This window comes from Procambarus clarkii, chromosome 46 (assembly GCF_040958095.1).
Source record: "Procambarus clarkii isolate CNS0578487 chromosome 46, FALCON_Pclarkii_2.0, whole genome shotgun sequence".
In the NCBI taxonomy this organism is placed as follows: Eukaryota; Metazoa; Arthropoda; class Malacostraca; order Decapoda; family Cambaridae; genus Procambarus; species Procambarus clarkii.
In genome coordinates, this window is record NC_091195.1 from 22,370,947 (window position 1) to 22,390,030 (window position 19,084).

The 19,084-nt window shown below is 38.2% G+C and overlaps 1 protein-coding gene across 3 annotated transcripts in view; it reads right to left on the minus strand.

Moving 5' to 3' along the window:
* The window catches only part of LOC123770574 (uncharacterized), a 266,666-nt gene that overhangs the window by 32,763 nt on the left and 214,819 nt on the right, over positions 1-19,084 (minus strand). Inside the window, exon 20 of one of the 3 annotated variants that reach the window (XM_045762611.2) lies at positions 9,694-12,094. The exons of the other annotated variants lie outside the window; for them this stretch is intronic. Within the exon in view, the coding sequence (XP_045618567.2) occupies positions 10,968-12,094 (1,127 nt within the window). The 3' untranslated portion in view covers positions 9,694-10,967. Of the gene's footprint in view, positions 1-9,693; positions 12,095-19,084 lie in introns of those variants that run through there. 3 annotated transcript variants of the gene reach the window in all.

The following is a 19,084-nucleotide window of genomic DNA, read 5'->3' on the forward strand; positions in this document are numbered from 1 at the left end:
GGCACAATCGACTTGAGAATGGTCTAGGACGGACCGAAACGTCGTCGTCCCTTCACTTTCTAGTGTGTGGTCTGGTCAGCCCTTGATATTCATTCATTGCCAACTCTTCTAGGCAAAATACTACATGTAACTGGAATCCTTTCCTTGGGCCGCTTTTATTGCATGGTTTCCTTGACTCCTACATACTCTTGTGTCATTCTCTCTATGTGAGGAAACATAATAGGTTTGTTCCCATTACCTCTCAAGACATTGATCATCCTCTCCTGTACATCATGCACCCCAGGCAAGGGCGGATTACCAGATAGGGTAAGTAAGGTTGGCCTGGGGACCACCAGTACCTTTTTTGGACCATAAAAATAGAAAAGTTTAAAATGCTTGGATTCCTCTGTAAAACTAAGTATAATGTAACAATTAATCATTAGATATAATTATGGTTTGGTCTGGTAATTAGATATAATTATGGTTTGGTCTGGTAATTAGATATAATTATGGTTTGGTCTGGTAATTAGATATAATTATGGTCTGGGAAACTAGATTTATTCCTCCAAGGAGTGCCGGACCAACCGGGCTGTGGTGGGTATGTGGGCCTGCGGGCCGCTCCAAGCAACAGCCTGGTGGACCAAACTCTCACAAGTCAAGCCTGGCCTCGGGCCGGGCTTGGGCAGTAGAACAACTCCCAGAACCCCATCAACCAGGTATATGTGGGCCTGCGGGCCGCTCCAAGCAACAGCCTGGTGGACCAAACTCTCACAAGTCAAGCCTGGCCTCGGGCCGGGCTTGGGGAGTAGAACAACTCCCAGAACCCCATCAACCAGGTATATGTGGGCCTGCGGGCCGCTCCAAGCAACAGCCTGGTGGACCAAACTCTCACAAGTCAAGCCTGGCCTCGGGCCGGGCTTGGGCAGTAGAACAACTCCCAGAACCCCATCAACCAGGTATATGTGGGCCTGCGGGCCGCTCCAAGCAACAGCCTGGTGGACCAAACTCTCACAAGTCAAGCCTGGCCTCGGGCCGGGCTTGGGCAGTAGAACAACTCCCAGAACCCCATCAACCAGGTATATGTGGGCCTGCGGGCCGCTCCAAGCAACAGCCTGGTGGACCAAACTCTCACAAGTCAAGCCTGGCCTCGGGCCGGGCTTGGGCAGTAGAACAACTCCCAGAACCCCATCAACCAGGTATATGTGGGCCTGCGGGCCGCTCCAAGCAACAGCCTGGTGGACCAAACTCTCACAAGTCAAGCCTGGCCTCGGGCCGGGCTTGGGGAGTAGAAGAACTCCCAGAACCCCATCAACCAGGTATATGTGGGCCTGCGGGCCGCTCCAAGCAACAGCCTGGTGGACCAAACTCTCACAAGTCAAGCCTGGCCTCGGGCCGGGCTTGGGCAGTAGAACAACTCCCAGAACCCCATCAACCAGGTATATGTGGGCCTGCGGGCCGCTCCAAGCAACAGCCTGGTGGACCAAACTCTCACAAGTCAAGCCTGGCCTCGGGCCGGGCTTGGGCAGTAGAAGAACTCCCAGAACCCCATCAACCAGGTATCAACCAGGTATGGCATGGACTGTCTACATGTATGTGTTTAGGAATTGAATAGCTATTCTGTCCTAAAGCCTAAGGTTCAAAAACAGTTGGATCCGGCCCTGATCCCAGTGAAACACACCAACATGCTATTTTCCCAGTCCTGGTGACAAAATGCCCAGCCCATACACCTAACTAGAGTGCCCGACTATCAAAATGATCTTACCTTCAGGAGTTCCTCGTCAAACACTGGCCTTTGTGGGTTTTACTCCGGTCCTTGTCCACGCAACATTCGTCTTGGAGGGCAGCGAAGGAAGTTTCTTTGTTTTTTACTCTCAAGTGCCTCATATTGCTTGTTGGTGTGTCTTAATTTGGGTATTTTTTTTATTTTTCATCCTGTAGACGGTTCACTTCATCTGTTGCATTCTCTTTTCCTTGTAGGAAGTTTTGGAGTTTGACATTCTACCTCTTGAGACGATACATCTGAGTCTTCATCTAATCTAGTCTCTATGAATTTGGTTTTAATATTACCTTGTGGTTACCTTGAGGGATTTCAGAGGATCAACGTCTCCGCGGTCCGGTAGCTGACAGTGAAATTCTTTAAATAAAAAAAATACTTTCAAAATATTTTTAGTATATATATTTAATATTTCGTTTCCATTGGAAATTGTACCACACTCAGGAAAGTTATATTTGAGAGACAATTACAGAGGCTGTGCTAACCTGTATAGAACTTTTTACAAATATTATATATATATATATATATATATATATATATATATATATATATATATATATATATATATATATGACAATGTCAGACCACGGAGGAAAAATGAAACAGGAATTTCCTTAAGTACTTTCGTATATTAAATACATCTTCAGAAGGTCATCTTCAGAAGGTTTGGACCTTCTGAAGATGTATTTAATATACGAAAGTACTTAAGGAAATTCCTGTTTCATTTTTCCTCCGTGGTCTGACATTGTCACATTCTTAATCACGTGTTTATTTTCGTGATATACACACACATATATATATATATGTCGTACCTAGTAGCCAGAACTCACTTCTCAGCCTACTATTCAAGGCCCGATTTGCCTAATAAGCCAAGTTTTCCTGAATTAATATATTTACTATAATTTTTTTCTTATGAAATGATAAAGCAACCCTTTTCTCTATGTATGAGGTCAATTTTTTTTATTGGAGTTAAAATTAACGTAGATATATGACCGAACCTAACCAACCCTACCTAACCTAACCTAACCTATATTTATAGGTAAGGTTAGGTTAGGTAGCCAAAAAAAGCTAGGTTAGGTTAGGTTGGGTAGGTTAGGTAGACGAAAAAACATTAATTCATGAAAACTTGGCTTATTAGGCAAATCGGGCCTTGAATAGTAGGCTGAGAAGTGCGTTCTGGCTATTAGGTACGACATATATATATATATATATATATATATATATATATATATATATATATATATATATATATATATATATATATATGTCGTACCTAGTAGCCAGAATGCACTTTTCAGCCTACTATGCAAGGCCCGATTTGCCTAATAAGCAAAGTTTTCATGAATTAATTGTTTTTCAACTACCTAACCTACCTAACCTAACCTAACTTTTTCGGCTACCTAACCTAACCTAACCTATAAAGATAGGTTAGGTTAGGTTAGGTAGGGTTGGTTAGGTTCGGTCATATATCTACGTTAATTCTAACTCCAATAAAAAAAAATTGACCTCATACATAATGAAATGGGTAGCTTTATCATTTCATAAGAAAAAAATTATAGAAAATATATTAATTCAGGAAAACTTGGCTTATTAGGCAAATTTGGCCTTGCATAGTAGGCTGAGAAGTGCGTTCTGGCTACTAGGTACGACATATATATATATATATATATATATATATATGTCGTACCTAGTAGCCAGAACTCCCTTTTTGGCCTACTATTCAAGGCCCGATTTGCCTTATAAGCCAAGTTTTCCTGAATTAATATATTTTTTCTAATTTTTTTCTTATGAAATGATAAAGCTACCCATTTCATTATGTATGAGGTCAATTTTTTTTATTGGAGTTAAAATTAACGTAGATATATGACCAAACCTAACCAACCCTACCTAACCTAACCTAACCTATCTTTATAGGTTAGGTTTGGTTAGGTAGCCGAAAAAGTTAGGTTAGGTTAGGTTAGGTAGGTTAGGTAGTCGAAAAACACTTAATTCATGAAAACTTGGCTTATTAGGCAAATCGGGCCTTGCATAGTAGGCTGAGAAGTGCGTTCTGGCTACTAGGTACGACATATATATATATATATATACCACCATGAGGCTGGTAACACTGTAAATAACTAGGCTGTCGTGAAACTTACATAATGACCATAACTAATGTACCTGTGAGCTGCATTGTGTGTATATAAATAGCCGTTTCACTGGTAATTGCAGAAATATTAAAGTCGCCCCAGTCTATTTCTACCACCTTGTGTAATAATTATTAAAACAGAAAATGTGTGTTAAGTGCCACTTTTATGATTGTTTTGTCAGTTATAGGGATATTATTTACTTAAAAAGTATATATGTATTTTGTGTTCATCAGTTGGCCAGCGTAAGTACTAGTACCGTGAATGGTTTAATTACCGGCCCATCACGTGGAGGGGAGACATCTGTATTGTGTGGTACAACAAAAAGAAAATTATGACAGGAGCAATTCCTCTGTATTTAGTGATTTGTGGGATATCTTAGTGCAGTTGCCACTGAAACATGAAGGATAAGCTGAACACTTGCTGAACTCTCAATTCGTGGTATTGTAAAGTGAGATACTGCACACCTGAAACTTACCTCGTCATGGCGTAGAAAATGAGTCTGCCAAAAAAATCAAATTTCTTACCATATAATTCTCTCAAGAGCTAGTCCTGTTCCAGGGAATCTAGTTTTTGCTACGGTACAGTTTAATCGAGCTAAGACATGTCACTAATTTAATTAACTATAAAGTAAATAGTTTATATATATATATATATATATATATATATATATATATATATATATATATATATATATATATATATATATATATATATGTCGTACCTAGTAGCCAGAACGCACTTCTCGGCCTACTACGCAAGGCCCGATTTGCCTAATAAGCCAAGTTTTCCTGAATTAATATATTTTCTCTATTTATTTTCTTATGAAATGATAAAGCTACCCATTTCATTATGTATGAGGTCAATTTTTTTTTATTGGAGTTAAAATTAATGTAGATATATGACCGAACCTAACCAACCCTACCTAACCTATCTTTATAGGTTTCACCTGCCCTGAGTCAGGTGTTGCTGCGAATATATTTTTTACATTTTCCAATGTTTCTGATTAGTTTCATTTTTTTTTTAATATTGAATATATAAGATTTAGTTCATATATCTAATGTTTAATGAAAAAACCATGGTTTTCTGGTAGGGTTGGTAGGGTTGGTTAGGTTAGGTTATATATCTACGTTAATTTTAACTCCAATAAAAAAAATTGACTTCATACATAATGAAATGGGAAGCTTTATCATTTCATAAGAAAAAAATTAGAGAAAATATATTAATTTAGGAAAACTTGGCTTATTAGGCAAATCGGGCCTTGCATAGTAGGCTGAGAAGTGTGTTCTGGCTACTAGGTACGACATATATATATATATATATATATATATATATATATATATATATATATATATATATATATATATAATATATATATATATATATAATATATATATATATATATATATATATATATATATATATATATATATATATATATATATATATATATATATATATATATATATAATGCACAGACTACCCTATTCCAGTAGCTGAAGTTTATAACTTTTTAGACACTCAACCCACCAGGGGACTCGAACACTGGCCAACAAGGTGGCAGTTGCATGCTGTATCCACTACACCATACTTCAAAGCCATAAAAGAGAGTGGTTAAATACCCCAGAATTCCTATCTCTCTTTTATGGCTTTGAAGTACGGTGTAGTGGATACAGCATGCAACTGCCACCTTGTTGGCCAGTGTTCGAGTCCCCTGGTGGGTTGAGTGTCTAAAAAGTTATATATTATATATATATATATATATATATATATATATATATATATATATATATATATATATATATATATATATATATATATATATACATATGATATATATATATATATATATATATATATATATATATATATATATATATATATATATATATATATATATATATATATATATATAAAGACTTAAATGATATTTGGATTTGTGACTCTAGATGAACACTGCTAATATATGGTTATGTTATTTGGAATGAAAAATATTTGCACTTTCTTTTCAGAACCTAAAACATCAGACAATTTAGAGCCTAGGAGTAGTGATAGGTCAGGGGCTTAGTGTTCTATACTATTAACAGGGATTAATATATACTGGTCTACAACAAAAATTATATGAAAAATTATACCACTGGACTGACTGTAAAACCATCAAAGTTCAATTTGGTCTCACATAAGTTACTTTCCTTAGTTATGTGACTCTAGATAACATAAATCTATTATGAGATTGCTTGGTAGGGTATGATATTACAATAGAATCATCCCAAGTTTATCTGAAGTTGTTGCTTGAAGAATGAGGTTCAGTAAGCCACATGAAGTATTTTTTTTTACCAAGACACAACGTCTGCAGACCAGTACATTTTGTTTAACGATTCACAACAACTTTAGGGTTATTAAGTCCAACACAATAACTTACCGACCAATCAGCAAGCATACTTTAACGCTGAACATAGTCCAGGACTAAAATTATATCTCAATAATTTTACACCAAATGTGGTACATTCACTAAGATTGTATAATTTATATATTATATAATCTTAGAAAAAACACAGAAACACTCTGTCCTAAATGTGAGAGAGATGGTGGTGTTGGGGCAGTGTTGGTGCAAGAAAGGACACACAGGTGTACAGCCAATGTCCTCTGTCACTTCAAAGCTCAACCGATGCAACTTGCATGATCCCACCATAGAGAAGATTCCTTGTTGGCCTCTAAACAAATTTAATGTGTATTTTCAATGGCTTGTGTCACTAAATAGTCGCATTAGGATTTCTGCATAAAATGGTAAACTATTGTTTTATATTGATTGAACCTTGGCAGTGCAGCTATATATGACTATAGAACACACAATAGGTACTCAAAATCTGATTATTGATGCAGTGGTGGACTAACATTTTTGTGACTGAAGCTTGACCCGTTATGGGGGGCCACTTCGCAACCAGCAAAGGAACCCCTATTATTTTGTATTACACTATATTATTATTATTTAAAACGCTCCTCTTATACAGTAAGCCAAATATTTTTCAGCAATGTGGGCTTAAGTCTCCTCTGGGATTAGGGATCCATTAAGCTTCATCAATATCATTGTAGATTCGCCCCTGAAGATATTATACCCAAACCAAGCATCAGAAACGGAAGAAAGGACCACGTCTCTGTTCATCATGGGACATTATCAAGTCGTAAAATGGAACGCGAGTGGGAGAAGAACAATATGAGGGAAGAAAGTTAGATGAAAGGTTCGATGTATGAAAGAAAAATATGAAAATAAAATGATGAAAAGTGAGAAAAACGAATGAAAGAAAACGGATTATATTACACTACTTGATAATTGTCAAGGACAGACTAAAACGTCGTCGCCTCTTCATTTTCTGATGCCTAGTTTTGGATATATATATATATATATATATATATATATATATATATATATATATATATATATATATATATATATATATATATATATATATATATATATATATATATATATATATATATATATATATATATATATATATATATATATATATATATATATATATATATATATATATATATATATATATATATATATATATATATATATATATATATATATATATATATATATATATATATATATATATATATATATATATATATATATATATATATATATATATATATATATATATATATATATATATATATATATATATATATATATATATATATATATATATATATATATATATATATATATATATATATATATATATATATATATATATATATATATATATATATATATATATATATATATATATATATATATATATATATATATATATATATATATATACTTTCTAAGCGTCTCACTTTAGTCTCATAATTTTCTTTAGAAACTTGCAACGTATGTATGTCTGTGACCTGTCTCTGTAGTTTAGCAGCTGCCTGGCAGTTCTTCCCCCTATGAACTGATGGCTTAAAGTCGAATGAAAGGATGTGTATGGCGCCTCTGCAGCTTTCTCAAGTACCCACGAAGGTAGGGATGTATGGGGCTGGTTGATGGTTGGTTTAGTTAAGGGAGGATCTGGAGTTGGTGCACCGGTTAAATCTTCCATGTCATCCCAGATTGTTGTTTGTAGCCATCTGGCTTATCTTGGTTTACATCATCTGGCTTATCTTGGTTTACATCATCTGGCTTATCTTGGTTTACACGATGAGTCACTTGTACCCGCCGTAATGTGAGCATTGGTTGAGGCTGCTGTGTGTTCTGGCCTCCCAGCTCCTACTTTCTTACCACTAATTCTCCTTTACCTTAATTAACCCCCTTCAATTTTTACCCTACCTCCCTCTTGTCTACATTACTCTACCTCTTTATCCATGTCATTTCGAAGGAAAAGTCCAAAGTTAGCAAGATCACCGTGAGAGCTCACTCGCATCACATGCAAATCTTTGTTGCTTTCTCATTTATTACGTCTGTTTCAGTGGACTTTCATGATGTATGTTCCTGTGTTGTGGAATACAACCCTAGTCTCTACACCTCCACCAATACCAAGCAATTCAGATTCTCCTGTAGGCCTAGTACTCCCAGAAACTTCATGGTTTGTTTCTTTGCATGTATATTATATATATATATATATATATATATATATATATATATATATATATATATATATATATATAAATATATATATATATATATATATATATATATATATATATATATATATAAATATATATATATATATATATATATATATATATATATATATATATATATATATATATATATATATACATATAAAGCTTTACAAAACTATATTAGCTTATATTGACAAAGCAATAGAGGAAAAAGCGGAGTTCGGTGCTTACCGACAGGACTTGACATTAAGAGGATTCTATCCATATATCAAATATTTAAAGTGGAGTAAATAGTCGACCTTTATCTCAGCCCATGTTGAGGGTGGCCTTATGACATCAGCTGGACGGAATGGGGCATTAACTGTCCAAACTGACAGGTGGAGTAGAGTTCTGACTGGCGGACAGATGCGACTGGTGTAGAGTTCTGGTGTACATATGCGACTGGTGTAGAGTTCTGGTGTACATATGCGACTGGTGTAGAGTTCTGGTGTACATATGTGACTGGTGTAGAGTTCTGGTGTACATATGTGACTGGTGTAGAGTTCTGGTGTACATATGCGACTGGTGTAGAGTTCTGGTGTACATATGTGACTGGTGTAGAGTTCTGGTGTACATATGTGACTGGTGTAGAGTTCTGGTGTACATATGCGACTGGTGTAAAGTTCTGGTGTACATATGTGACTGGTGTAGAGTTTTGACGGATTTATGAGTGAATATTGAACCACATATGAGCGAGAATAGTCATTTATGAGCGAGAATAGTCATTTATGAGTGAGAATAGTGCCATTTATGAGTGAATACGAACATTTAAAGGTGAGAGTAGGGATAACTGAGTGAGACATTTATGAGTGTACATAGAAATGTTTATGGATGAGAGAAAACACATTTATGAGTTGTGAGTCATTTCAGAGTGGAGAAACATTTTTGAACATTGAATTATTTATGGTTAGATTTGTATGACTTCGTACTGGGGATGTTTAGAGATCTCGGGGGCTGTCTGTGAACGTGTTCATGTTTTCTGGACCGAAAAGGTGGCGCGCTCTGAGGCCTATGCTGAACGCTCTGAGGCCTATGCTGAACGCTGTGTGTTCTGTACTGACGACAATCACCGCACAAAACCCTCAAAGGCCTAACACATCTCTATAATAACTTTAATAAGATAAAAGAGGAAATTAAAACATATGCAAATTGATTTATCTAAATGTATACTTATATCTAAGTATTTCTATATTCACCTACACACAATTTTATATATATATATATATATATATATACAGGAGGTTCTACAGCTGGCATTATAAATATCTTTGGACAAGTGGAGCTGAAGATTCTCGTATACAATCATTCAATAATTACTAACTACAATTCTCCATACGTTTAAGATGGCAATCTCATTTTGTTTGGACATGACCATCTCTCAACAAACACAAACACTGAGGAGTGTTTTGTTGCTTACAGGGACACTTATGTTGGTCCGGTAAGGACATTGACATTGTTAGACCGAAAATATGATATATATTTGTTTAGTTTCAGCTTGTCTCTACTGATTGTTCCCTGGCGAGGCACGGAGGTGGAGTTTTTGTTCCCTGGCGAGGCATGGAGATGGAGTTTTTGTTCCCTGGCGAGGCATGGAGGTGGAGCTTTTGTTCCCTGGCGAGGCATGGAGGTGCAGTTTTTGTTCCCTGGCGAGGCATGGAGATGGAGCTTTTGTTCCCTGGCGAGGCATGGAGATGGAGCTTTTGTTCCCTGGCGAGGCATGGAGATGGAGCTTTTGTTCCCTGGCGAGGCACGGTGGTGGAGCTTTTGGTCCCAGGCGAGGCATGGAGGTGGAACTATTGTTTCCAGTTGAGAAACGGAGATGGAGCTAGCCGGCATTTGACTAACAAAGCTAGCTACGAAAGTAACCCATTCAAGCTGCAGTTGTTATTATAGTAAAAGTTAGGAGTTTAAACATCTTTTTGACACAGGTGCAAGTTCAAACAATATTTTTGCAATGGAGAAAGTGAGAGTGCCGTAGTGTGGAGGTGATTGCTGTCTGATGAACCACTGACACCATCCTCCTCCCATCACTAGTGTTGACGACTGCCAGGCGAGGGTTATCTTGAGGTTATCTTGAGATGATTTCGGGGCTTTTTTTTTAGTGTGTCCGCGGCCCGGTCCTCGACCAGGTCTCCACCCCCAGGAAGCAGCCCGTGACAGCTGACTAACACCCAGGTACCTATTTTACTGCTAGGTAACAGGGGCATAGGGTGAAAGAAACTCTGCCCATTGTTTCTCGCCGGCGCCTGGGATCGAACCCAGGACCACAGGATCACAAGTCCCGCGTGCTGTCCGCTCGGCCGACCGGCTCCCTGGTATAGGCAGTCTGATGATTACTGAAATTCTATTGATATTCCATCACTGGATTGCCCGCAGGTGGAGTGGAGGGTGACGGCTGGGGGACACGGGATGAAGGACTCTGATCAATCGCCAGAGTTGCTCTCCAGTTGATATTCCAGCTGGATGATCTCCATCACACCATCGTACATCTCTTTTAATGCTTCGATCTCCGTCAAGCCGAGACGGCGCCGGTTCGATATATCGAAGGTGAAGTCTTTGGTCTCCGAGTGTTCACCGGAGGTGCCGCGGACCTGCAGATTGTATTGGTTGGCAGTGTGCTCCAGGCGCTGTATGTCGCTCCCTAGGTGAGGCAACCGGATGTGGACAGAGGCACGAATTGCTGAACCCAAGTTTGTCGGACAGAAGTTGAGGAACCCTAGACGCTGAGAGAAGCTGAAGGGAAGGCGGTCTCCAAGAGCTGTGACCGCTCTCACGAAGCGGTCATATACCTGACCCAGGTCTCCGCCTTCCTGCATGGAGATGATGCGCATGTGGTCCTCCTCGTTGACCCACACGACCAACGTCCTGTCAGAGTTGAGGAAGATGCCTCTTCCGTTCGGCCAGAGGCGGCAAGCTCCAGCAGCTTCCAGAAAGCGGTCACCTTGCTTGAAGAGCAGATGAGCTTCTAGAAGCTCGTTCTGTTCGCTCTCGGATAGTTTGCTCAGCGGCCTATAATAGCCAGCGAGGTCCTCATCCAGGGTGTCCAGGGCCGCCTCCACGTCAGCCTCCAGGGACGTGTACTGGTCGTTGTTGAGAAGTGGGTTGAAGGGATAGCCCTCCAGGGAGCGTGCACAACGCACGCGCGTCGACACAACGTAGTTACGATGCTCGTTGAGGTTCCCAAGAGCATTTGATGTTCCGAAGTCGATCCCTGGGTGAAATTCCTCTGGGCCAAACCCCCCGTGGTACTCGTCGATCACGGGGTCAAACAAGTTATTGAACAACATGTAGGACTCTGCATCAGGGGCATAAAGTCCGATGTTTGAGTCTGGGTTTGCCAGGCCGGACTTGATAACGTCCAATAGGGTGGCTCCATTGAGCGTGACACGTCGTTTGAGTTTCTCGAAGACGTCTGGAGTAAGGTACTTCTTCATCATGGAGTGACTCTCCATATCACGCAACTTCTCGTACTCCTCCTCGAGCTTCTGTAGCGTCTCCTCGTCGATGGTCTCCATGTCGTCCTCCTCCCCACCGTAGTAACTGAAGGCTGCTGGAGAACGGCACAAGGTAGGAGATCACACACTGCTACTTGAAGGGTCAGAGCAGGTGCCTCTAAATCGTGAGCACGAGACACTTTGTGAGTAATACATGTGTTCCAGTGTGGGATTACTCACACTCAAGCCTCTCACCTCACACTTGAGTGAATAATCCTGGCACTCAAGCAGGAGTACCTTACCCTCGAGCTCCACATCTCACTGGAGGATGAACTCTTCCTGGAGCTGGAGTGTGACCAACCTCACCCGTGCAATCTGAGGGTCCTGTTGCACACACGATCATGCATCAACAACACCTAGGTGAACACACAACAACAATAACAAAATTTAATGCACATGCGTGAATACAGTGTGGTAGTTGAAGTGTAGGGTGTGGCACAGGGCAAGCTTTTGGGTGAGGTAAACACACACACACACACACAGGTGGCAATGGTGGGGTGATACGGAAACAGAGGAAGAGCTTTGGGAATAGACATGTTTGTTGGGTGGTAAAAGAGCAGATTGTGACATTCTGTGTTTGTTGCATGTGGTATGCTGTTTTACACTTCATTAACAAGTGATATGCTGCTTTACACTTAATTAACAAGTGGTATGCTGCTTTACACTTAGTTAACAAGTGGTATGCTGTTTTACACTTAATTAACAACTGGTATGCTGCTTTACACTTAGTTAACATGTGGTATGCTGTTTTACACTTAGTTAACAAGTGGTATGCTGCTTTACACTTAGTTAACATGTGGTATGCTGTTTTACACTTAGTTAACAAGTGGTATGCTGCTTTACACTTAGTTAACATGTGGTATGCTGTTTTACACTTAGTTAACAAGTGGTATGCTGCTTTACGCCTCAAAAAACAGCTTTCCCTGAAGGAAGGGAAAATAATTATTATGCCTGTATGTTAATGTTGTCTAGAAGAAAGTACCATTTCCTTAAGCTGTACATGTGGCAAGTGTCGACGGGTGTGTGAGGGAGGCTGTGCTCAGGTGTATACATAACCGATCAGTTTTATATCTGTGGGGAAAATGTTAAAAGTAATGTTGAAAATGTGTCCCATACTCTGTAACCTCGTATGATGATGATAGGAAGAGTGAACGTGGGGCTAGAGAGAAAAGAATGATGATAGTGGGGAAGACTAACGATGGTAATGGAGAGAGAGAGAGAGAGAGAGAGAGAGAGAGAGAGAGAGAGAGAGAGAGAGAGAGAGAGAGAGATAAAGAAAGGATGAACTTGGGGTATTTGAAAAATGTTATCAATACCAGAACACTATATATATATATATATATATATATATATATATATATATATATATATATATATATATATATATATATATATATATTTATTATGACATTAACCCTTACATTGCTCCAATCGTCATATGTAATTTTTTTTCTCCATTCGCTAACTATATTTAGTCATGAACACCTCGGTGTAGAAGTTTTAAACCACTGTGAATTTAGGGGTTTAAAGCTCACTTTGTTCCGGCGTAGCCTAGGTTTGAAGTTAAGATTATCACAACTGTATATATGTTTGAAAGATAATAGACATATTTTGCAAGAAAGTTTATGGAAAGAATATTTATATAGATGAAAACATATGTTAACAAGAATAGAACAAAATTGACCATTATCCTGTCAAAAGTTACGATGGATACTATTGTTAAATGAATGTATGTAACAATTCCCAGCAAAAAGGTCATGTTGGTGTAAAGATGCCATTTTCAGTTTATGCAAAAAAAGAACCATATGTTATTAATACAATGTATCAGTTTGATCATTGTGATATGACACCTATTGCTCTCATTTGCAAGAATCCCTATTCATGGCTACAGCTGAACACTTCATCCAAACACAGTGTCATTTGACCCATTCAGATGTAAGGTGGAAGGAGTCTATACACAATGTTGTGGTTAGCTAGCATGAAGGTTTTTGAGGTAGAACTATCATGTAATGACTGGCTACCTTACCTTGAGGTTACCTTGAGGTGCTTCCGGGGCTTAGCGTCCCCGCGGCCCGGTCGTCGACCAGGCTAGTTACATGATAAATTTTGTGATACTGTTCCCGAGATAATCATGTAACTAACCTTTTCCACTACCACTCAAAAGATGGGTATGTGGACCGTTACCTCCCCACCGGATGGGTATGAAGTCCACTACTACCCCCCCTCCCCCCCCAACAGGATGGGTATGTGGCCTCTAACCCCCCCCCCCCCCCACTTCCCACACAGGATGGTTATGAGGTGTATTATAAATGAACTAAACTAAAACTTAGTTAATTTGTTAATATGTTTAACACGATGACTCATTCATTTTGAAATATAAAGCATAAGTTTTACTTTTTCTTTTATAATTATTAATTCTTTCCATTATTTTACTCAATATAATATACTTCATTACTTTTATATAAAGTATTTATAGATCTTTATTAATCCTCTATTTCATATTATATTATTAATTAGCAGTATATAGGCTAAAGTTAAAATATTTATAACATAGCAGTTTATTTTCATAATATTTTTTCGTAATGTTATATTAAATATTCATGAATTATAAATAATTATTACAAATGGGGCAAAACTTTTTTTTTTATTTATTCCGACAATCAAATTTCTTAACTTTTATCAGAGATATTCCTATGCGGGCCCTAAACCTCTGGCCGGCCAACTAAGTGTTATTTGTTTCTGTTTACTGAAAGAACTGGGCTCATTCAGTCTATTCTCTTGAGTTTCCCCTCAATATTGGCTTTGCCTTACAACCTGGACAACCCACCTAACCTGCCAGTACCAATACTCGTTATAGTGAATAGGTTAATGTAACTACGTCATTGCTACAACATCCAAACAAGTTTTAACACCTAACAAGTTATGATAACGTTCTAAGACGTGATAAAAACGTTATAACAACGTTTTAAAACATGATAAGAACGTTATAACAACGATCTAATACATGATAAAAACGTTATAACAACGTTCTAATACATTATAAAACGTTATAAAAACGTTCTAAAACGTGACAAAAACGTTATAACAACGTTCTAAAACGTGATAAAAATGTTATAACAACGTTCTAAAACGTGATAAAAATGTTATAACAACGTTCTAAAACGTTATAACAAGGAGTAAAAACTCTATTACAAGTTGTAACAAACAGAAAATAGAGAGAATTACGTTGTGTGTTGCAGGGATAAGAGCGTCTATCAACTCTTAAGAGGCTCTACTCCCTGTCACTAAAGAGGCTATACTCCCTGTCACTAAAGAGGCTATACTCCCTGTCACTAAAGAGACTATAACTCCCTGCCACTCTCCAGCACCAAAACACCTCGGATATAATTTAAAAATACATAGTTAACACTCTTGAACTAATTTTATAATGATAATGTGGATTTTATCCCTTAGTAATTCTCACTCATTGTTCATCCCCTAATATCCTCTCACTATGTCTCTCTTCCTGTCCCTCACTATGTGAGGCGTTCATGGTGCCTCACTTCTCTTACCTTCAAATTCCCTCAAATACTTTCTCTTCATTTTGTTAATTTTAATTATAATTCATATTGTCTGGAACAGGCAGCCTGAATATATATATATATATATATATATATATATATATATATATATATATATATATATATATATATATATATATATATATATCCTAATGAGGACTCATTTTGCTGGCCACTCTCCTGCTCCAAGTTACTCTACGCCCGACTTCCCTTGCACAAGAGTCTATTTTTTGAGTTACAAATTCTTTCATATTGCAATATTCTTTCCATAGACTTTCTTGCAAAATATGTCTATTATCTTGATGATCTATCTACGTATTTATTAGTCTATATATGAAACATGTTCGTCTTTCCTCATATGTGGTGTCTTGCTTTGCACTTGTTTACCTTGTTAGGTGCTTCAACATGCAGGGCGATCATTCTCAAATGTTAAATAAAATTTTATTATTGAGAAAAAATGTTCCATAAGTGGACAAGTACATGTTCACGAATCCTGTCTCTGGTGTTTAAAAAGTCCCAGAACACCTTGGACTATGTGTTTGTGTGGGATTGGTTATCTTGAGATGATTTCGGGGCTTTAGTGTCCCCGCGGCCCGGTCCTCGACCAGGCCTCCACCCCCAGGAAGCAGCCTGTGACAGCTGACTAACTCCCAGGTACCTATTTACTGCTAGGTAACAGGGGCATTCAGGGTGAAAGAAACTTTGCCCATTTGCTTCTGCCTCGTGCGGGAATCGAACCCGCGCCACAGAATTACGAATCCTGCGCGCTATCCACCAGGCTACGAGGCCCCCCCTCGTATCCTGGTGGGTGACTTGGGTTCTTACTTTTTGGTTAGGTTAACACTGTGTTTTGCACTTCGTGGTCCCCAACACACACGCAATACAAAGTACTATGAAAAGTAGTGGCTCACAAATAACCACATTTTCTATGCATTGGTTGGTTAGGTTATGCGGGTTCATGCATTTCTAGTTAGGTTAGTACTTTGTGTATTGTACATTGTAGCAAAAGAAAGGAATGGGCTGTCTTGGACGCACCCGCTTACCCCGTCTTTATAATGCAAGTTTCATGCACTCTCCGCCAAAATTATTTGAATTTTATCCACATTCTCTTCTATCAGTCTTCTCTCATATGTGTTAAAAAATAATAAATCTCGGTCATTATTTGTCTTAACCCTGAAATTGCACAACTATTTAAAAGTACAGTCAAGGTCCACATGTCTAAAAAAAATTAACAAATCATATAGGAGAAAATCGTATATAGCGACTGTAGTAATGTTAGGGTTTAGAACTATATCATCTACATATATCAGATTCTATATTCTCAACTGATTAATATTGTTTACAAGTGTCACACCTCTTTCTAGAATCCTTACCTTGATTACATTTAAATATACATTAAACTGTGTGAACATCCCACAAATTTTTCAAAGTGAATTTCAAACAAAATCACTATGCAGGCGATGAGTCACAATAACGTGGCTGAAATATGCTGACCAGACCACACACTAGAAGTTGAAGGGACGACGACGTTTCGGTCCGTCCTGGATCATTCTCAAGTCGATTGTCGATTCTCACAATCGACTTGAGAATGGTCCAGGACGGACCGAAACGTCGTCGTCCCTTCAACTTCTAGTGTGTGGTCTAGTCAACAAAATCACTATGATGCGTTCCGAAGGAAGTCATTTTCAGTTCTTTCTAAATACACTTCATTCATTTTTAGGTGTATTTTCCCCTTTCTCTCATTGCCTTTCACTTCCTACCATACTTTACTCTTCATTCTCACCATCTCACATCTTCCAAACACATCAAACCCCTGCGCTTCTATGCCAGTTCTGGGCGAAGCCATATTAAGCATTTATGCAGCCGAGTACGAAACCTGTACATCTTTAATCATGGTGGCTTGAAAACTTCACAAACCAAGCTTATTGTTATGAACAGCTTTGTTATTCTTCAGAGCCCATATCTTTAATCAATGTAAGTAAAGATGCAATGATTGAAGACAGATGTACAGGTTTCGTAGGTGGTTGATGACGCCTGGCCCAGGTCTTGATGATATATTGGGGAAGATAGGTACTGCAGCCCCATTATCTAACCTCTAGGTACCTTTAACCCCATTATCACAGTGAACACATTGTGGTCACCTCGTCTCTAAGACACAACCAGAAGTACATGAAATGTAATTGCTATCACCACAAACTAATGTATATACCAAGAGTTATACACCTTCACTTCTTTGTATGTATATATATATATATATATATATATATATATATATATATATATATATATATATATATATATATATATATACATATATATATATATATATATATATATATATATATATATATACACACATATACATAGAGTTTAGTGCTGAACTATGTCCAAGACTATACTTGCTGGCTGGTCTGCAAGCATTTACATTATTATATTTTAGTAGCAGTGCTTCTTGTAGACATGTAGTATTGAATATGACAAAGGGTTAGATCAGTGATTTCCTCACGAAACTTCCCTATTTTTCTCGCGTTCTTTGCTTGAGAAGGAGCTTGAACAATAAGGTCTCCAAAATTAATTCTACAGGTTTATATGGCACGAGGTAAAGTGATACGTTTTGTTAATCCTATCAACATTTTCAAAGGCAGATGTGAAGTGAGAAGTAGAAGAGCGAGACTCAGCATGGACTTCGTTAAATGCATCCTTATGCTGTAGCAAGCACTCACTGTAAGCTACTTGCAAGAATATGTCATTTATGTACCTACAGTAGATGTCAGGTTTCAGGATCATGTCACTCAGGATTTTCAATTCATGGGTTCGGTACCCATGTAAAGATTAACAAATGGGACACCAAGGGGAGAATCCATGGCGACAGGATTTAGACGTTTATAGGAGAAATCATCAGGGCACTGGCAGGGTGTCTTTTTAGTTCATGATTTGACTTAGTTTCCTAAGTATGGCTACTAGAATGTTAAGGAAGTACAAACTGTATCCCAATAAACTCTGTCCGTCATCATCATCTCAACAGTCTCATCCACGAGCACGTCGGTGAACAGCGACTCAACATTCAGGGATGATCTCACGCCAGAGACATTTAACGTTTGTAGTCCACGAAATAATTCGACAAATTTCTTTGGAGTCTAAAAATTTAAAGCACAAGGCAAATATGATGTCGGCAATGTGTTAAGTCGCTGATCTGACATCAAGTATAAATATGTTGTTGACATTCTTGAAGGTAACCCGGCACTAAGCATCTGACACAGATTCAAGACACACCCGAGCGAAGCTGCATGTTAAGTTTCACCTATGAGACGGGCAATAAAGGTAATCTACTTTCCCTACAAGTCTCGGAAGTAAATGGGAGGGGAGCCCATTCCGGAGCCCGACCGGGAGCCGGTCGGCCGAGCGGACAGCACGCTGGACTTGTGATCCTGTGGTCTTGGGTTCGATCCCAGGCGCCGGCGAGAAACAATGGACAGAGTTTCTTTC